General features: G+C 39.4%; 1 protein-coding gene across 1 annotated transcript in view; it reads left to right on the forward strand.

The window, feature by feature from the left end:
- The first annotated feature begins 10,766 nt into the window (after window positions 1-10,766).
- LOC129732970 (amyloid beta A4 precursor protein-binding family B member 1-interacting protein) overlaps window positions 10,767-22,941 on the forward strand; it is a 66,513-nt gene continuing 54,338 nt past the window's right edge. The window contains exon 1 of the mRNA XM_055694460.1: window positions 10,767-10,858. Within this exon, the coding sequence (XP_055550435.1) occupies window positions 10,775-10,858 (84 nt within the window). The 5' untranslated portion in view covers window positions 10,767-10,774. The remainder of the gene's footprint in view (window positions 10,859-22,941) is intronic.

Genomic DNA, 22,941 nt, shown 5'->3' on the forward strand with positions numbered 1-22,941 from the left:
GTGTTCTACTGCAGTTGTTATGCTCCGCCGCGTTGGTCTATCGAAAGGTTCACCCAGATGGTCGATTTGTTATCTATGGAGCTGACGGGACTAACACCCTTAGTAGTGGCGGGCGACTTCAACGCTTGGGCTGTTGAGTGGGGAAGCCGCCGCACGAACCGGAGGGGTCAGATCTTGTTGGAAGCTTTGGCAAAGCTCAACCTAGATCTGGCCAACGTTGGAACCAAATATACATTCAACAGAAATGGTGCGGAGTCGATCATCGACGTGACGTTCTCCAGCCCAGGACTGATCGTGAACTGGAGGGTAGACGATGGCTACACCTATAGTGACCACCAGTCGGTCTGCTATAGCGTAGTCCATAACGTGAGGCGGCAGGCGACGGGTAGAGCCAATACTCCGACCGTCCGCGGGTGGAAGACATCGCATTTCGATGCCGAGGTATTTGCAGAAGCAATGAGAAGAGAGCGCGAGGGGGGCAGTTGGCTCCGCCCGAGTGCTGACCAATTAGTTGCCACATTATCGCGGGCGTGCGACGCCACCATGCCTAGGACCCGCCAACCTAGGAATGGTAAGTCACCGGTATACTGGTGGACCGACGCGATAGCGGACCTCCGTAGCGCGTGCCTCCGTGCAAGACGGATGTTGCAACGTGCACGTACCGATGCACAGAGGGTAGAACGCCGTGTAGTATTCGGATCTGCAAGATCGGCGCTTAAAAGTGCGATGAAGGCGAGCAAAAGGGCCTGCTTCGATAGGTTATGCGCGAGTGCCAATACGAATCCGTGGGGCAACGCCTACAGAGTCGTAATGGCGAAGACCAAAGGCGTATTGGCGCCTGCAGAGGGATCACCAGCGATGCTGGAGCGTATCATCGAGGGACTCTTTCCACGCCACGAGCCAAATCCTTGGCCTCCGGGTGCTGAGTCTCACGTCCGACGTTCCAGTATCTCAGACACAGACCAGGGATGGTCGGCCAACCTGCCGGGCATCCAATCCGTGAGAGACGGCAGCCGTGCCGAGGTTGTGGAGGAGGTAAGGGTTACGAATGAGGAACTCATCGTGATCGCCAACTCCCTAAAGGTGAGCTAGGCACCGGGACCGGATGGAAACCCGAACTTGGCCATCAGGACGGCCATGAAAGTGGCCCCCGATCTATTTCGAGCAGTCATGCAGAAGTGCCTGGATGACTGCCTCTTTCCGGACAGGTGGAAGCGACAGAGATTGGTGCTGTTACCGAAGGGGACCCATCGGCATACAGACCTATCTGTCTGCTGGACACTACGGGCAAGGTGCTTGAGAGGATTATCCTCAACAGGCTGGTGAAGTACACAGAGGGTGTAAACGGTCTGGCAAGTAACCAGTTCGGCTTCCGGAAAGGTAGATCCACGCTGGATGCTATTCTCTCTGTCACCAAGACGGCAGAGGTAGCACTCCAGCGTAAGAGTTGGGGCATTCGCTATTGTGCAATCGTCACGTTTGACGTGAAGAATGCATTCAATAGCGCCAGTTGGGACTCCATAGCGCTCGCGCTTAGGAGCATCCACGTACCGGTGTCGTTGTACAAGATTTTGGAAAATTATTTCCAGAGTCGGGTACTAGTTTACAACACGGAGGTGGGTCAGAAGTGCGTCCCAATCACCGCAGGGGTACCGCAAGGTTCCATCCTGGGCCCGGTGTTGTGAAATGTCATGTATGACGGGGTGTTGAAACTAAAGTTCCCTGTAGGGGTTGTGATCGTCGGTTTCGCAGACGACATCACGCTGGAGGTCTACAGTGAGTCGATCGAAGAGGTCGAGTTGACGGCCGCGCACTGCATACGCAAGGTCGAAGACTGGATGCACTCTAGGAAACTGGAGTTAGCGCACCATAAAACGGAGGCTACGGTTGTGAACAACCGCAAATTAGAGCAACAGGCGGTGGTCAGAGTCGGTGACTGCACCATTACCTCAAGGCGTTCCTTGAAGCTCTGAGGGATTATGGTTGACGATAAGCTCACATTTAAGAGTCACGTCGACTATGCCTGTAAGAGGGCTTCAACGGCCGCTGCAGGACTATCTCGAATGATGTCGAATAGCTCAGCGGTATATGGCAGCAAGCGTAAACTTCTTGCCAGCGTGGTTTCGTCCATACTTAGGTATGGTGGGCCAGCGTGGTCCAAAGCGTTAGGTACCTCCACCAGTACCAGGTGGAGGGGAAATTTGCAACCAAACCCCTGAGGTGACCAACCTCAGGGAGTGTGGGGTTGGTTTGAATCAGTGACCGGACCCACTAAAACCCCTCCAGTCTCCAGCCCATAGTACTCCCCGGAACCACCGCTAGGTATTGCTTCAGGGAGCGGCTTTTGTGCTATGTGCACCCTCTTGATTCTTTAGGTCTCTTTGCTAACTTAGCTAACTAGGCTGGAGACTGGCCGTTAGCTAACACTGGCTTGTCGGTGGTGAACCTGTCGCCTGTTTTGCCTCCAAATGTTCGGGTCTTTACACATCCTCTGAACTAGGTTGTCCGGAGTGGTATCTGGCCCGCTCACTACCATCATGTCACTCCGCGCCTGCGCAAAACGAGGGCACACAAAGAAGACATGCTCAGCAGTCTCCTCCGCATCCACGCACTCGGGACAGTTGGGGGAACCCGCATGCCCGAATCTGTGTAGATACTGCCTAAAGCAACCATGGCCTGACAGAATCTGTGTCAGATGGAAGTTCACTTCTCCATGGCGCCTCCCGACCCATTCGGATACATCCGGAATAAGTCGATGCGTCCATCTACCCTTCGCGGAATTGGACCACTCCTGCTGCCATCTGATCATCGAAAATGATCTTCTGGTACCTCGTATGCCCCTTGTGTCACGTTGATCAAAGCATTCTACGTCCTCCTTAATGGCTATGCTGATAGGCATCATGCCGGACAGGACGCAGATTGCGTCGTATGACACAGTTCGATACGCGCTCGCAACCCTCAGGCACATGAGCCTGTAGGTACTTTCCAACTTACTCCGATGTTTACTAGTATCTAGTGCTTTGGATCACACTGGCCCGCCGTATCTCAGTATGGACGAAGTCACGCTAGCTAGAAGTTTCCGCTTGCTGCCGTACACTGCTGAGCTATTGGACATCATGCGAGATAATGCTGCAGGCATATTCGACATGGCTCCCGAAGGCGAGCTTGTCATCGATCATCACCCCCAGCAGCTTCAGGGAGCGCTTAGAGGCGATGGTGCAATTCCCGACACTGATCAACGCCTGTTGCTTCGACTTGCGGTTATCGACAACTGAAATCTCCGTCTTATGATGCGACAGCTCCAGTTTTTTGGAGCGCATCCAGTCCTCGACGACGCTCATAGAGTGCGAAGCCGTCAACTCAACCTCCTCGATCAACTCGCCGTAGACCTCAAGTGTGATGTCGTCCGCAAATCCAACGATCACAACCCCTTGGGGGAGCTTTAGTTTCAGCACTTCATCGTACATATTCCACAGTACCGGGCCCAGGATGGAACCTTGTGGAACCCCTGCGGTAATTGGGACACATTTTCGACCCTCGTCTGTGCTGTAAACTAGCACACGATTCTGGAAATAATCTTCCAGAATCCTGTACAAAGACACCGGAATGTCTAGTTTCCGAAGCGAGTGGGCTATGGAATCCCAGCTAACACTATTGAACGCATTTTTCACGTCCAACGTGACGATTGCGCAATAGCGAATGCCCCATCTTTTACGCTGGAGTGCTACCTCTACTGTTTTGGTGACGGACAGAATAGAATCCACCGTAGACTTGGCTTTTCGGAAGCCGAACTGGTTACTCGACAGACCGTTTGCACTTCCGGTGTACCTAACCAGTCTATTGAGAATAACCTTCTCGAGCACCTTACCCGCCGTATCGAGCAGACATATCGGTCTGTATGCCGACGGGTCACCAGGTGGTTTCCCTGTCTTCGGCAATAAGACCAGCTTCTGTCGCTTCCATCTCTCTGGGAATGTACAGTCATCCAGGCACTTTTGCATGACTTCCCGAAATAGTCTGGGGGCCTCTGATGGCCTTCTTCACACATATATATATATATATATATATATATATATATATATATATATATATATATATATATATATATATATATATATATATATATATATATATATATATATATATATATATATATATAATATATATATATATATATATATATATATATATATATATATATATATATATATATATATATATATATATATATATATATATATATATCTGATCCGGGGCAGACTTTGTTCCACCTATTTTTCTGTTATTTAATTCTGAACATTCACGATTCCACATGTTTTCAATTGAAATATTCGAGGCTATCAGGGTTCTATAGGGTGACACAAAATGGATTCGCAAAATTCGAGTTTTCATCCGATTGCCATCAAATTTTCAGGGATTGAATTATAACTATTATACTTCATTTTACCATTTTACTCGTATTTTATTAACATTCCATACGCAAATGCTCGCACCTTGGCCTTAACCCCGACCATAAGATTGTGCACAACCTGTGAATCAACCGTTTTTTGCTTGTAAACCCATACTTTCTTCAGTTCCTCGACTGTCTTCACTACCTTAGGTTGTTTAAGAAGGTGCTGTTTCATAATCGCCCAGTACTTTTCGATGGCGTGGAGCTCCGGAGTGTTGGGAGGGTTGAACATTTTCGGCACGAAATTGACCTTATTGTCCGCATACCACTTCAGCACGTCCTTGGAGTAGTGGTATGAGGCCAAATCCGGCCAGAAGATTAATGGGACGTTGTGGGCCTTCAGGAGAGGAAGCAGCTGCTTCTGGAGGCACTTTTTCATGTACACCTGTCCGTTCATCGTGTCCTGGGTCACGAAAGGTGCACTCCGCTTCCCGCACGTGCAGATGGCTTGCCAAACCAGGAATTTCTTCGCAAATTTGGACATCTTCTGAGTGAGGACATGCTCCGGAACGCTGAACTTAATCACTCGCGACACCGTGGAATTTGCAGTTCACAACGTTTTAGCGATGGAACGATGCGAGAGATCCTTGTTCTCGTGATGAATGCGCAAGATTTTATCACACACGAGTTGTTCTTTCGACTCCATTTCCGCGAGTTTTGATCACAGGACTTTAAAACTTGTAGGATGTAAATAATGCACTATGAACTAAATTCACCCAAATTTTCATTAAATTCTACTCAACGGTCAAAAAGTTAGAGCAATTTCATGGTGTGGCAATTTCATCGTGGACACCCTTTATTAGCTACTGAAAAGAAACAGTTTCAATTTAAACCAATTTGAGGCTGCCCTAAAGCCTTTAGTCTCGAATGGTATTAAAATGTTAGTGATTTTTACAATTGCATGATAATAGACATCATTATCTTATTAATATGTTATTTGATATAGTCGAGTTTCGGGTTTTCAAACCTAAACCCGACCCGAATCCGATTTTTTTTCCATCAAACCCGAACCCGACCCGTACCCGACACTTTCAAAAATTTTCAAACCCGAACCCGTCGGACTCGGGTTTCGGGTTTTCAAACCCGAAACCCGACCATCTCTAATGGCTACACAAGGCTTTGTGACCTATGTTAAGTCACTTTTAGGCTGGACCCATACAACAAAAATCAACAGGTTACTATGAAAGTTACTTGATAAGAAATTTGCTTCTGATATTGTGTGAAATAATGCAAAGCGAGTACCAATAACAAAAATTTAAGATGAGATTGGTTTTAACAGTTTTTCCCAACCGAAATTGGAACATACGAGGAAGCCAGTAAGACAAGCATCGTACCTCGAGACCAGCTGGGATGTTATAGAGCTATAGCCTGCTATAGCCAGCATTTTAAATGTAGGCATAAAATGGAGTTGCGCTCCTTGTGCAACAGGTTCAAATGATGGCATCATTTGCATTTGCTGGGGATTTCGCGTATACTATATGTTCGATAATATTATACTGGAGTAGAGATTTTCAATGAATAGTTCTTGTATTAAAAAAACAGGAAAAATTTAAAAAGACGAATAAAAAAAACTGTTCTTGCTCCACAAAATCTATTCTTGTGCTCTATAATATCTGCTTATGCGTCGATGCACTTATCGATATAATTTTCTTCAATTATATATCATTGTAAGATATGATTATTGAATAGAAAGATAACATACTTTTTTCGTGTTTTAGCAGTAGTGACGTTTAATAATTAAATTAATTTAGAGAATATAAAAATTTATAATTGCATTTTCTTAATATTAGGATAATAGTGAAATACTTTTTTCATGGAAAATCACATTTGAAGGTTGAGACAATGCAGGAAAGAATACATCTCATTATTTTAGGATTATCTTCTTATCCCACACTGAACTTTTTTTTGGGATAAGCATTGTTAGCTCGTAGATAATTTTTGTTTGTTGAGTTTACATTCTGTCAAACCTAATCGCAGTTTTTTATTATTTGTGACAGTTGAACTTACAAGAGCGGGGGCCTAGTGAGGTTGGTAACGTCTCCGCCAACCACGCTCGACGCCTGGGTTCGAATCCCACCGCCGACATAGGTGTCGATGGTTGTGAGGTGGCGTGATCCATTCACAACCAACCTAACTGGTCTAGATTCAATCCTAGCCGACACCGGGAGATTTTCTGAGGCGAAAAATCTCTGGGATCACGCCTTCCATCGCATGAGGAAGTAAAGCCGTTGGCGCCGGTCCGTTAATAATAAACGGGTCGTGAGTTAGGGTCCTGGGTGTGGAGTCGTCTCCCTGGGCGTCGGTGATTGGCCACAACAGTGGCGAAACTAGACCGACGGAAAATAAGCGAGAATAAAAAAAAAAAAAGTTGAACTTACAAAAAACCGAGCATGCGAGCAGAATAATAAGCAATATTTTAGAAGTGGCAATAGATCATTGCACACAAAAAATAACTTCACTCTTTTACATTTCCCACGGGTTTGTTTACAATGTATTAGAGATTTTTCCTACTCTCCACCTATATGAATTCGTTACTACCAGGCAGTAAAAAGCGCTATGCTGGAAAAGTTCGGTCTATCGGGTACGTGAACCCGTATGAAGCACTATAATTTGGACGACATTCCATCTTCCGTGACCGCAGGCCAAATCGTGAACTACATATTTGGTCATCAAGTCCCCCCGGAAACTGAAGAAGCACTCACCGAAAGTTTTCCTCCAGCTGGAGGGCATTTAACCAAAGTTTTCTCCGTTTACCACTCAGATTGTTTAGGTACCGGTTGTGGAAATTGGATGAAAAGTTAAAATAACTGTAATCTTTTAACTTATTCTTGGAAACCCAGTTTTTAACAACACACCTACGCATTTTTTCCTCAAGTCTCCCTGTAAACAAACCCGCGACCACTGTCAAATCTCTTCCTTCTTCTTTTTTGTGACTTCACCGTGCAATGATCTATGAGAGGCACGCCGCCGATAAAACCCAACGGCGTTACGCCGGTGCGCCGATCGCCCCCGAGGAAAAATGTTTCCTACGGCGCCGCCGCGAAGAAGTGCACATGTTGTTTCGGCTGTAATAAAACGGGGCATTTTTACAAGTGCCTTCTCATGAAGAAGTTTAAAGCACAGAAGGGAAGTACGGGAAAGAACAGAAGAAAGACAACAAATGACCCCATGCGATGATGATGAAACTAAAGACGATGGAACGGAACAAACTAATTCGTTTCGTGGTCGACTCTGGACCGAGCGACCACATGGTCAACGGCCAGCGCCTGCTGGATGACATTAAAGAATTTCTGAGACCACTGATGTTCTCCACAGCCAAAAGCGGCGAGAGTCTTCGGGCCACGAAGATGGGTAAGTTGGGGCTGAAGAAAGTGGTCGAGAAGAACTTAATAAAGTAATTGGAATTGTACGATGTTCTATTAACCCTCTAGTGCTCAAGTTAATTTTCAGACGGACTTCGAAAAAATCACTTTGAAACTTCATAAACATTTTTTAAGTATTGATTGAAGCTTTTTAGAGGTTCAACTGAAGACCGTCTAAAGGCGGCACTGGGTACTAGAGGGTTAATTCCTAAACTGGAATAAAATGTGCTTTCGGTTAGGCAAGTTTTCCATGAAGGAAAAAGAATCACTTTTTCTGAAAAAGAGGTTAGCTTTGAATATCAAAATGAAGTAATCGGTGAAGGTAAATTCACAGAGAGTGTATTCTACCTTGATTGCATTTGGGATGGAAAATCCGAAGAAAATGCCAACGGATCGGCATATTCTGGAAAGCAGATAGAGTCTCGAGACATGGCATAAAAGACTGGGATATCTAGATACTACTGGTTTAATGATGCTCATTAAAAAAGGTGTGGTTGAGGGAATCAACATATCTTCTAAAACAATCAGGCTGATGTAATCTAAGAGTTGTTTGGCGGGGAAGCAAGCTGCTTTGAAATTTCAGGGTATGAAATTGCCAAGATCCAAACGACCATTAGAATTAGTACATTCAGGTGTCTGTGGCTACATGGAGCAGCAAACATACGACGGTTATCGCTGTCGATGACTATACGCATTTTGTCGTAGTTTACCTAATAAAGCATAAGTCTAGAGTCTTTGAGAGATTCAAAGAGTATGAAGCCATGGCGTCAGCATATTTTGAAGTCTAGGATCGGGAAATATCGACTAAAATAACTATCGATAATTTCCAAATGCCATCGATAACTATCGATAATTATCGATAGATTGACAGCCAGAAGCAGATGCAGAAAAACAACAAAATGTTACTTCCGTTGTGACAATATTTGAAAGTTTATTCGCATCCGGCAGCTATCGATACTATCGGTAATCATCGATAGGTTTCCCATCCCTATTTTGAACCCGAATTTCAGTGCTGAGATGCGATAATGGCGGAGAATACTCGAGCAACGAATTCCAAAGATACTGTAAGAGTCAGTGAACGGATGATCATTAATGGAAAAGGTAAGAGCAATGCAATGTATGAAAGCGGGTTATCTAAAGATATGTGGAGTGAAGCATTGAATGCTGCAACATGTCTATTGAACCGATTTCTAACAAAAGGGATAGAATCAGATAAAACTCCATACAAAATGTGGTTTAAAAGACGACCCAATGCTTCAAGCATTTGAGAATTTTTGGATGCGAAGCGTTTTAACAAATCCCAAAGGAGAAACGTCAAAAATTGGATTCCAAGAGTAAATCATTGATTTTTGTGGGATACGCAAACAATGGTTTTAGATTGTGGAATGTCGAAACACATCTCTGGATAATAGCACTAATTGGTCAAAATCAGAAGCGAAACTTACTGATTAACCATATAGAGAATTGATTGGATGTCTTCAATATCTCTCATTAACATCAAGACCAGATATCTGTACTATCTGACCAGATATCTGTAAACTGCGCAACAGATTGGCATTGGTCAGGATTAAAACGAATTCTGTGATACTTGAAAGGAACAAGTAACACGAAGATTGTGTATGCAAAATACAATGTTAGACCAGAATTAGTTGGATTTTGAGATGCAGATTTTGCAAATGATCCTGACGACAGGAAGTCGGTATTAGGATATGCATATCAACTTCATGGAAATCTGATTTCGTGGTCAACGAAACGACAGCCAACAATCAGCCTATCAACGAGCGAAGCAAAATTAATTGCTCTGTGTGCTGCTGCAAAAGAAGGGATGTGGATAACCAAACTTCTTAATGATTGGGTAGCAGAGGAGCCCAGATCACACCAGAGGATGCCACATCTAGATAACAAATAACTCTTCATACGGGATCTCATCAAGCAAGGACGAGTCACGCTGCAATCCATCCCGAGTATACATCAACCAGCCGACACGTTCACCAAGGGGTTACCTAAGAACTCGCATCTGAGATTGTTTAATTTGCTGAATGTGCATATTGCGGGGAAGTGTTGAAAATAACATTTCACTGCAATCACTGCAACTAGAATGTCAAATGTAAATAATAGCAATTTGCCATTCACCAGGCAATATCGGTCTAATCGGTTAGTGTGTAGATTGAGAAGAACTAAATGTATTGCCCCTTGCATGACTATTTGGACTTCTGTGATAATCATTCATTGCCCAATTTCTTATTTCGCTCTATCAAATTGACACCTCAGCAGCGCAGTGGCAGTTTTTTGGGTTCATTGTTTGTTTTGTTTTTTATTTGCAACATTAAGTATATATTTTTGAGCAGCTTTAGTTGAAACTAATTTTCATGAATATCAAAACAAAACTAAGTGTTACATGATTGATTGGGTGATACTGAGTATCGATACTTTCTCAATTGTCATTGTATCGATACCAGACCTCACGGTTTCAAGTATACACTGGGGTCTTCTCTTACGCGGGTTAAATTTATGAGTTTTTTCAAACGCGATTTTTTTACAATAGCGCGGATTATTTTTACGCGATTCGGAAGATTATTTGTACGCGGTATCGAATAAGTTTAGTATAAGTAAATCTTATCTAATTTTTTAAACGGGGTACAATGATTCGGTGGCAATAATAAAGCATAAAAGTCGGAATAATTAAAGACCACATGATTTGCTCTTCAACTCTCATACCACCCTTAGTAGTCTACCTGTTCTTTTGACAATCCCGCTCCCCTTTCGGTCACCCTTTTTATAAGCATGTGGTTTAAAAACGGGTGAGTGAGAAAAATAATCGTGCAGAGCACAGTCACCAAAATAATTCAAGTAGCAGCCTACCGTTGATGATACTCTAAGTGAGCAATCTCTTGCATTTTGTACATTTGTTTTGAGAGCCTTTTTAACTGAAACAATATTCGTTTCATAATTTTTTCAGATTATGACCACAATGACGTCGTGCCTCAGCGATGATCCAGATATGTTACTAAACGAATGGCTGGGCGAACTGGAGAATATGATTGGAGTAAGTTAGTGCAAAAACATGGGTGATGCACGATATACAACATAAATTTGTCTCGTTCATTATAGGATATCGGCTCTATTATCGTCAGGTTTGTCCAACTATCGTGCGGGGGGTTCATGAAATCACATAGAATCAATCTTTTTCAGGAAAATACTATGCAATATGAAAAACCATCATGCACGAAATTAACGCTCTAGAACATCATTTAATGCCCTCACGATAACAGAGCCGATACCTTATTATATCAAAAATAAGAGAACGCTATTATACGCAAATAACGTTTGATCGGGATTAATTGTTGAATTTGTCGTAACATATATTAATTGATTTATGTCATCTCATTTCAACATTAAAGTGTGCGAAGAAAGCACATTGAGTAAATGAAGCTCAAGCTATCACAGATCTTTCAGTGGCTTGACCTAGCCAAGTTTAGCTATACCATAGTTTAAAAGCAGTTGTAGCTTATAACGAAACATCTATCAATACTTAGAGGCGATTTGTTCCTCGTACATCAGATGTAGAATAGAAAAGCCTCTGCAGTTCACGGCAGTCCTTCAGCGGATAATCGAAAATACTTTCAAATCGTCTTCAAAAAGAATCCTAGCCTCGATTAAGGAAAATTACTGCTTCGGTGAAAAATGTTGGGAACAACAGAGTCATGATTTTCCATCGCACATTTTTATTCCGACGCAGAGAAATCAGTTTTTACCTCAAAAAATGAACTTCAAACTCTTATTTAAAAAAAAAATATTGAATAACATGGCTAATGTCGGTCTTTCCGGGGGCCAAACATCGATTATGATCACTATCTCGTGGTAGGCAAGATTCGGACCCGACTATCCAACGTATATAATCCTAGATTGAAGTGTAAAATACGTCTGAACATCCAAAGACTATCAACAAAAGGAGTTGCTGCAGAGTACTCTCGGAAATTCGATGGATGGATCAATGCACCTGTTGTACAGGATTTGAACCACGTGTATTGAGAGGTTTGACGTTGAGTGTCTGGAAGTGAAGGAAAAGAACCAGGTCTACACTAACACGTTATGAGTGACAAACACTACGATCGAGTCCCCTCGGAGGTGGAAAATCGTTTCACCAGGCACAACACGAAGAGCTTCTAAAAAGCGATTGAAGGAATCAGGAACCGGACCGTGTCAGTTGCTGGCATGTGTAATGACACGGAGAGAATCCTACCTACCGATTAGTCACAGGTGGTCAGGAATTGGAAACAACACTTTGAAGTGGTGTCGAACGGTAAGTAAGGAAAGAGAGACGTTGAGAGGAACAGACGAGAAATTAAGGAAGAAAGACAAGCTCTAGAACCGCCAATCTTGGAAGAGGTAAAAAAAGCTAGCAGGGAGCTGTAGAGCCACAAAGCCACTGGGAAGGACGGATTACCGGCCGAACTTTCCAAAGTCGGGAGCGAGCGGCTGTATAGAGCAATTCATCAGATTATCCAAGGGTATGGTATGAGGAGCTATCTCCCAGATGGTCTCGAGGTACGATGCTGGCCCAACAAGCCAGCCGTCGTAGGTTCGAGTCTCGGCTTGGGAGAGACTGTTAGTGTCAGTAGGATCGTAGCGCTAGCCCCGCAATTGTCCTGTACACTAAACAGTCGGCTGCGAAGTCTGTGTATAAATAAACAGGAGGTCAAGTTCCGAATCGGAATGTAGCACCAAGGCTTTGCTTTTATGGTATGAGCAGGCTGATTGGAAGGACTTATATGTCCAACATATAAAAAGGGATATCGGCTGGATCGTAGCAACTATCGAGGCATGACCCTACTTAATTTTGTATTTTAAATTCGCCGTTCATAGAATGAGGCCATTACAGGAAACCGAGAACAAAACATGCAGATGCAGATACATCATTCGTTTGTAAACTTAAAAGCGGCGTATGATTCAGTAAAACACAACGAGTTGTGGTAGATTATGCTTGTGAATGATTTCCCAACAAACTAGATTAAGTAGATACGTGTGCGCTCACGTGACTGCTGCTCGCTGCTGCCGTCTTTTGAAGACAAAAGAACGCGTCATAATGCCGGACGTGTTGTGTACAGGACTAATGTTTGGCATCGTCCGGGCTTTGATTGTGGAGGAGAGTTGCTATAGAGGTTAAGTTTTTTTTTCTACAATATTGCTGATTGGGAGTTTGCGTGTGCGGCTCACGCGTCCAACATAGACGATGATTGTGGCATGACCGAATGCGCCAGATCTGGTTCTTTTCACTGGGTCTGCCCTGCCGAGCTATGTGCTCGTGGATAAGGTGCGCTTGTTTGTGTCGCGGTTGATGAATTGCCTCAAGTGCAAGCAGTTGGGCCATACGGCCCCCCATTGTGGTAAAAGCCCAAGCAGCACCTGCAACATGTTTTGAAATGAGCCCACTCAATATTTGTTGTTTTAAAACTTTTTTAACGGTGCAAGAAACTTTTCCGGTTACTCTAAAGAAATTTAAAAGAATAGAAGAACATTATGTTATTTACGTGTATCATTCTCGTGATTAGAAACTAGAAATTGCTTAACATTTTTCTGTAATCTAGTTCCAACTGTATATTTCATGATGCTTTTAAATAACGATAATGTTGTTTCACAAATGTTTTCTTTTGAGGAAAGCAACCTAGTATCGAAAATATATAGCAACATCTTGTTGAACCATATATTTGCCAAAATTACCACACAGTAAACAGCCATCTCTGATATAAATGAATGATGAAAATGGTTTTGTTATTTTATATTTCTGGTTTTCTGAACTATCTTTTCCCGAAACATTGTTCATTACTTGGCGAGTCTAAATCATAAAATTTCTTTTACAACGCTTCATTAGAGGCGCGTGGATAATTACGAAGTAAATAATTTTTTGAGATATGTTTTAGGTTTTTTATAATGTATGTAGTTATATGAACTTCAAGGCACCATCATCGAAGAGTAATCAGAGTAAAGGTAGACAAAATGAATATTATTTCTTCTCTCTTTTCAATTTTCAATAAAGCAAAGAAATGTCAATAAAATCATTGTAATCTGAATAACATATCCAACACTACACGTAACCGCACTCGTAACAACAACCGGAATGATATACCCACATACAGCTATTACAACTACAACAATACCAAAAATATTAACAACAGTAACATAAATCACAACATACCTTCATGTAGTTACCAAAAATGCGACAGTAGCAGAATCAATCAGACCAATCATAAACCTGTAAACAATTCTTTCCTGGAAAAAGAACTACTAGCAGCTGCCAAAACAATATTTTCAAAGCCTCCAGTACAAACACAGCGTGGTATTAGGTTCAAACGTGGTGAAGTACTGAATCCATATCTGGCAGATTGTCAACTTCCACAAGTAAACCTGGTCTCTACGATAGATGGTTCCGATTTGGCGAGCAGTACAGCACCTACTTCAGCTTCAAACTCATCATCTACGTCGGCATCTTCCGTTTCATCACACTTACCCCGGAGCCTATCGTTTGCACCATGTAAAGCGGGTGCATGTAGGCATTCGTGTTTCGCCAGAAACTAACGGACCCCTTGAAGGACAACATAAATACAGAATTGACGGCATCCTCGCAAGGAGAGGTAATTAGCTTAAGTGAAACAGTAGTGTATTATTAAAGTTTTAATCGAATGAAAATTGCAAGCAAAATTCAGCAAAGTTTCAAAAAAGTAAATGGCTGTCATTATGATGTCATTCTAGCTACTGAAACAAACTGGACAGAAGATATTAAAAGTGAAGAAGCCTTTGGTAGCGGGTTTAATGTTTTTCGAAGTGATCGCGGCTTGAAACTATCAGTAAAGGAATCTAATGGTGGGGTACTTATTGCTGTTAATGCTTCTTTACCATCAAAGTTACTTCCTAGTGTGTTTTTCGCTGAATTTGAAGATGTTTGGATAAAAGTTTTGATGAATAATGAAAAACATCTGTTTGTTTCCGTTTACTTTCCTTCCGACATGGCAAAAAAAGCTTCGTATGAAAAGTTTTTCAAAACAGCACAACCTATAATTGAATGTTTAGAACCTGAAACTAAAATTCATATTAATGGTGATTTTAATCAAAATCTCATTGATTTTATTCAGGATGTCGATAATGAATATCTTCTGCAGCCTGTCTTAGGTGAAAATGATACACTACACTTTATTTTTGATAAAATCAGCGAACTTGGACTTCATCAAATCAACCATGTTCGTAACCAGCTTAACCGCTATTCGGATCTTTTATTCACCAACTGCACTGAAGATTTTTGTATTGATGCCGCCGTAGATCCATTATGGAGAAACGAAAAATGTCATAGGGGTAAACGGAGCAAGACCGCCCCCTTAAGCAATTCTTTTTAGAGAAAGAAAAGTTGCGGTTGCAATTTCATTTTTTCTTTGCTAAGAGGCTCTTCCATTCAATGCCCACATCTAAAAAATATTGAACTGAAATATTTTTGTTTATTTGCCAGCTTTATTTTCAATTTTAAAAATGAATTGAAAATTTGCAAATCTTTTTCATACGGGGTAAGCCTGCCCACCAGCGGTGTAAGATCGCCTACCATCTGTTAAGGATAACAAATATTTTTAGGGCCAAAACGCTTGATTTTATCGGTATAGTGTCATTGGCAAAATTGTAGATGGTATATTTTTCTTTAAAAAAAAATACACTGTGAAAAATTTGAAAAAAAATTTTTTTTTAAATTTAACCCTTTTTATTTTTTAACTATCCAAGTTCAAATTAATGTTTAGGTAATGTTTTGTGGTTTTCATAATAAACAGATTTTTCAGAATTGGGGGTTTTCAAGATATTCAATTTATAATATAGCTGCCTTTAAGCTAGAAATGAATACTCATTAAACCTGTCTGTATGATTTCTTCGAAGACATCATATATTAAGTAATAATAATAATTATTAATTTTTTTATTCATATTCGATTTTTTGAAGGACAAAATTACTATCTGAGACTTTACCAACGACTTTATACTAATAAAACAAACCAGCCAAAAAAAAAATTGAGCTATTGAAATTTTTATTACTCCATGATCCAACAACCACCAAAGTTTAGCTAACCTTTCGTAGATTTTGCAGGCAAGGACATGATTATTTTGAAACAAATTTAGAAAAAAATATTTCCAATTCTGTTTTTTATCTTTTCCTCAAAAATTTTTCACAGTGTATACTTTCTTCGGAAAGACATAACCACTATTTTTAACTCTTCTGAAGACGTCATACCGATCAAACAAACCGTCCTGGCGCTCAAATTATTTTTGTTCATTAATACCATTTTTACACAAGTTTATTTTTTTTTTCTCAAAAATTAGTCTTGTTAAAAAAAATATTTTTAGAAAAGCTTCAACCAAATCGAAAATGGTCGATTAACATGGTTGTCTCATGTGGCTTGAAATTGTTTTACTGATCCTGTCAATATTACCCTTATAGTGTCAAGGCATTTGGGTCTTGAAGTAAAACAACAAACAGTTGTATAGGTTGCGGTTTTACCCAATGTACATTTTTCACATTCCACCAACATTTTCATATTATTTTTCTTTTTATATATTTCATTTCCAACTCTTCTTTTTATATATTTCATTTCCAACATTTTCATATTCCACCGAAAAAGTAGTCAAAATGTCAAGATTACTCACGGCTTTCGATATTTTTGAAAGAAGACAGATTCAGGCAAGCGATTGAACGTATATTAACAAACGAAACAAAAGATTTTTAGACAGAAAAACCTTAAGTCCCGTTGCCGCAAAACTATAGCGCATTGACCGGTTACCAGCTGAAAGGTTGTTTTTGTTTATTTCTGTGACCGTTCGCGCTCTATCGAAGCAGGAAGAGGTGCAAAATGCTATGTAATTATATTGTAACATGTCTATTTAGGATTTTTTTCACTTATTATATTACTTGGCAGTGCCAAGCTGGCACTGAAACTACGGTGGGCGGTCTTACCCCGCAAAGCGGTCTTACCCTGTTTACCCCTACTGCCATCGAGTATTCACTGTTCACTGCCTCTCATAGCGCCCCGGCGATACCGACTTTGAGCTTGTTCACAATTTTCAAAACCTCAATTATCAAGAATTTGATAGGAGACTAAATGATGTAAATTGGCCAAATTTATTGAAAAATGAAAAAGATATAAACAAAGCCTTCGGTATATTTGGTAACAGTCTTTACTCAATTATTGATGAACTCGTGCCCAAGAGAAAAGAAAGGATACAGGCAAGCTATAAATATCCGTTATGATAAACACGAGAAATTAGAAATCTCAAAAACAGAAAACAAAAGGCACATAAAGCTTATAAGAAAGACAAACGTTCTTAGAACTTAAAGAATTATATTGAAATTTGCAGAGCACTTGACGTAAAAATATCCTTAGCATGAGAGTTTTAATGCAAAAGTAGAAGCAAACATTGAATTCGCTCCGAAAGCGTTTCCCGAAAAAATGAAAACTTCTAATTATCCATTCCGCATGCAATTTGAAGACTTTGATGGAACTAATAGTGGTGATGTTTGTAACCAGTTTGCGCGATTTTTTTCAAAATAAAATATCATAAGTAAATGATTCGTCATCTTTTGAAAACAGCTTCGTTTGTATCTTATTTTCTAAAATCGGAACAAAAGAGTAATACTTTTGTGTGGCAGCTATTATTATAGATTTTTTGAAAATATTGCTCCATCCTGTTACTCTTTGTTCATATTCTTCATACCCAACTGAATGACTGATTAGACCAATCATACAATTCTTTTGCGCTTGTAATGGGATGTTCATGTTCTTTAGCTAAACTTGCATTTCCTGCCATTCGTTTTAATATGCCACCAATTGCATCGCCTTTACCATGAGAAGTCGCAAAAAATGCCACTCTGCATCGACGTTATATTTTGTTTTGAACTTGCGAAGACTTGCAAAGTTTTTTCTATTTCTATATCGTGAGGCAGCTCCATCAGACATTAATATCGCTTTTTTCAACTCTATTGTTGTTTTCAAAAAACTCATTAATTTGGCAATGAACACCTGAACAGCAACAGTATCATGATGGAGTACTTCCGATATTATGATGAAGCTGATATTCTTAATTGTTCCAGATTCTGAATAGTAAACAACGAAAGGATGAATGGTGGCTTGACTATCATTCCAATAACTACACGAATCACAAATTGATAAAGACGTATTAAAATGAGCTTGACTGTTCAATATTTTTGATTTTGCAATAACGTTTTCGTTTAATTTGCAAGCTTACGCAAATTGAAACCGCACCGATGATCTGAAAAGGGTTTACAGCATTTGGGCTTGGTGTATTCCATTCTCACTTTATTCATCTTTCTGTTTAAAATTGGGTCCTAAAGTTTTACACGGTTTTCTGATTTTTATATATCAGTTGAAAGAGTACAATTTTCTGAACAAAACGTTATTTAAAAAAATGTTTTCTATTGTCCTTCGATTTTTAAATGAAGAATAACAAACTACTCGAAATACCTTAAATAACTATTCTCCCATATACCGTACGTGTGCGAATTGTCATTTTAGACATTTCGAGCAGTTTTTTATTCTTTATTTAAAAATCGAAGGAAAACGAACATTTAAAAAAACCACGTTTTGCTCAGAAAACGCGGTTTTTTTCAAATGATATATAAAGACAGGTATCCAGCTTCTTACGCCCCATAATGGCGGATGCTAAAATGCAAAATTCGTATTAAATCATCCACCCTTTTGACAACTTCGCTCATGTCAATTGGGTTGTTTAGCTATTCACGGATTTACGATTTTTATATATCATCTGAAAGAGTGTAATTTTCTGAGCAAAACGTGATTTATTTAAACTTTATATCATTATCCTTCGATTTTTAAATGAAGAATAAAAATTTGCTCTAAATCGCTACAATGACAGTTGGTATATGGGCGAACTGTCATTGTAGCGATTCGAGCAGATTTCGAGCAGTTTTAAATCGTGTTAAAAAAAGCGAAGGACAACGATAGAAATTGTTTTTAAATCACGTTTTACTTAGAAAATTCAGAGCTCTCAGATAATATAAAAAGCTGATATAGCTAAACAACCCAAATTGAAGTCTTCACGTATTTTATCAAAAGAGAAATTAATCTGGCAACATTTGTGTTTCCAATTACAGTCGAATCGCTGTATGGCGACATCGCAAGGGACCGTCGTTATAGAGAAATGTCGCAATAAAACGAATAATTTTTCTGAATATGAAGGAGAAGGGACCATTGAGAATGTCGCTATATAAGATGTCGTAATAGAGGGCTTCAACTGTACTCAGAAATCCCAAAACTGACGTAAGCAGAGAGGTTCGCATAGTACGAACACGCATTATAGCGACCACCATCATGGTGCGAAAAAAGCTGGATAGCTTTAGGACCCAAAAATCAGATAGTTGAGAGTTTCAAGAACTAGACAGTTTTTCTCGACCAAATTCAACCAAAGAAAAAAAATCGTTCAAAATGAGTCCGTTTCGCTCCGGAGTCAAAGTAAAAGTACTGAACAATCTTCAACTTTTCTGAACATCCGGCATCATTCAGAAAAATCAGGACAAAGGCTAAAATATGAAAAATAAATCAAGACGATCCAAACGGACCTCAAAATCAGGACATGTCCTGCTAAATAAGGACGAATGGTATCCCTACTAAAGCAGGTATTAGACGAGACGAATATTTGCTATTTTTGGAACGAATTTTATTTGCTCAAAATAAAATCCGTACCAAAAAAAGCAAATATTTGGTTTGTGTAATACCTGCTTAACACATCTGAAGTAGTGCAATCGTATTTATATACGAAAACAGATATTATAGGTAACCCAGTTGTTATTGGTTGCGTACTTTACAAACAGTTATTATTAGTAAACAAGTAGGTAGTGTTGCACGACAAACAAATTTTTTTATAAAACATTCGGCAAAGGGGAACGTGTAGGTAGGCTAAGGTTTAGCGCTTGAGTTATTTATGCAATCGTTTTGTTGTCGAAGAATGAATTATATATTTTTGATCAAGCATTCTAATGAACGTATGGTTTTTGCTGGAGAACCATGGACAAATTAAGAAAAACGTGTATTTTCCAAAATATTAATAATTTTTCGAGCTTAAATTTGAAATAACTCGAAAACCGATGCCTTTAGAATGTTTACTACCAAGAGCTTTTAGATTCAAAATGACTCTCTGCATCTTTTAAAATCATCAGAACACAAATATTTTGAAAAATGTTTAAATTAGAATTTTTATAAAAAAATTAATCTACCATAAAAAAATATTTTTCATTTCTCCATCCTGGACTTTTTTTAAAAAGTTGCGCATTAACGTCAAGTTTCTTAAAAAAAAATCAACTCTTTTTTTTTTTAAATTGAAATTTAATGTTTATTTTTAATTTTGTTTGGTCAAAAACATTTTTTTTGTACAGTGTATATTTTTATATGATGCATTTTCGATTCGCTACAACTCATTTTCAGACACTTTTTCTATACAACCAACGGTTTCTGGGCTACAATGCTTCGAATAAAACCTATGCCAAAAGGCATACGCCCTTTTAGAATGTAACTCATGGGTGTAGTTTGGAGCCCATATCTACCCACACATGTAGCAAGAATAGAATCAGTTCAAGAATGGTTATTTTTGTATGCACTCAGGAAGCTAGGTTGGAGTTCTTTGATACTCACATCATATGAATGACGGTGCATGTTAATTAACATTGGAACGCTTGTAAAATGAAGAGAAATCGCTAAGGTCTCTTTCATCAACGATATAAACTCCCATCGTGTGAAATCAGGAAACTTACTAAAAAGCTTGAACTTTTGTGTACCTTCACGCATACTTAGAACTAGAAGTTCGTTTCAAGTGGCCCCTTAACGAACAATGTATGCAACTAACAGACCTATGAACCAATTGATGAGCACATATAACACAGTGCAACAAAAATTGACTTTTTTTCTGCCTTGGCTTCTATAAACAATTTTTTTATGTATTTTTATGCAAAACTAAATTTCCCCGAGTTTGAACATATTTCAACTTAAGGGGCAACAATGGCGCCATTTTGAATTTTTGAGAAACCGGTAATTTTTGTGGTTTTTCCGACGCCATTTTGTTTTGAAGCCGAATATCAAAATTCTAAGAGTTTGTCCACATATTAGCATCTTTTTACCCATCTTTTGAAAAAAAAAAACAGATCTTAAATCGGACAAAAACTGAGCTCAAAACGGTGATTCTATGGAACCGGGTTTGGCATAGTTTTAGTATATTTCACAAAGCAAAATATTATCGATTATTTCTGAGCATTAATGGTAATTCGCTAATATCTTAAAGTGGTAGTCAAATTATATCTTATTTTGAGTAAAAACGTCTCAGAAATCGAATGGTAGGTGTCTGATCTACATAAAATGTCAGCAGATAAACCTATTTTAGTATTGTAGGGGAATTGGGGCAAAATCGACATTTTGCTAACATTTTACGTTGATCAGACACCTACCTTTCGATTTCTGAGACTTTTTTACTCAAAATAAGATATAATTTGACTACCACTTTAAAAGATTTGCGAATTACCATTAATACTCAGAATTTCTGAGTCAGAAATAATCGATATTGTTTTGCTTTGTTCAATATACTAAAACCACAGACTAACAGACGTAACACTGGAACCTAGCTCCATCGCTGCAAAAAACGTTCATTTCAAATTTTTAATCGAATAACAGTCATCGCGCGAAAACGTCGTCTGGGGCGCTGTCATGCAATCTTATACATATTTTGTAGTTCCCCATTTGACACATGCAGTAACGCTGGCGCTGATGTCGAAATACATGACGCAGCGCGAACACGACAGCAGATGGTGCTAGTGTTACTAACGTAAAGTACTGGAATCATCCAAACGATGATTTTATTAAAAAATTTGTTCGACGTGTTATGTCTGTTAGTCTGTGCTGAAACTATGCCAAAACCGGTTTCGTAGAATCACCGTTTTGAGCTCAGTTTTTGTCCGATTTAAGATCTGTTTTTTTCAAAAGATGGGTAAAAGGATGCTAATATGTGGACAAACTCTTAGAATTTTGATATTTGGTCTTAAAACAAAATGGCGTCGAAAAAACCTCAAAAATTTCCAGTTTCTCAAAAATTCAAAATGGCGCCATTGTTGCCCTTGAGTTGAAATATGTTCAAACTCAGGGAAATTTATTTTCGCATCAAACTTCATCAAAAAATCATACATAGGAGCCAAGGCAAAAAAATTGTTGCACTGTGTAATCAATATTGTGTACACATTGTCGTAACTACATCTAGGGCAGCAATAAGAAAAGCTTTGAACAGAAAACAAAATTAACAATTTATCATATATGTAAAAAAACTGTATGTTGTCTACCCTGTAAAACATGTTGAGAATAGCTTGTACTTACTCAAAACCCAAATTAATCCACCTAGTGGTGAGAACCAGCCTTTCAAATTCGAACTTATTATTTGTTAAAGTAGATTTACACGAACACTTCAATTAAAAAAAAATACACCTTGAAAATTTCAGCTGGAGTTATTTTCCACTTTAAATAACGAATTTCTGGTAGCCAACAGCACAACTATGCTGAATATTTAAAACATAACATAACATAACATACATATGCAAATACTATAAAATAAATATTTTTCAAATACAACACGCGAAAAATCCAGATGACTATTCCTGGTTACCGGGATACATCCTAAAATGGCCAATTTTTGCCTAATCTGTGTATTTCGATGGCGAAGATGGCGACTTTCAGTTTCTGGAAAACAGCTTAAAGTGACCAAATATCATTCCTTATGAGTATTGCGGAAGCGTTATACCCAGAGGCCAGAAATCAAATTGAGACGTCACTTTGAATTTCTATTTCGATTCATGGGAAACAACCTAAAAAGGACAAATACTACCCAATGTTTCTCAGGAACCGGGATAATGCTCGGAAGCCGGGGTGAACTTTATACTTTACTTTGAAACCCAATTTTGCAGCTTCCGGTTTGATCCTTAAATTGTCAAATATGAAGGTATATCCACTCTTCGGGTTCTAGACTATTGATGTTATATATAAAGTAATAATTTAAGTATGTTTGAGACTAACTTTGTGAATATCGGTCCAACCAT

This window comes from Wyeomyia smithii, chromosome 3 (assembly GCF_029784165.1).
Source record: "Wyeomyia smithii strain HCP4-BCI-WySm-NY-G18 chromosome 3, ASM2978416v1, whole genome shotgun sequence".
NCBI classification, from domain to species: domain Eukaryota; kingdom Metazoa; phylum Arthropoda; class Insecta; order Diptera; family Culicidae; genus Wyeomyia; species Wyeomyia smithii.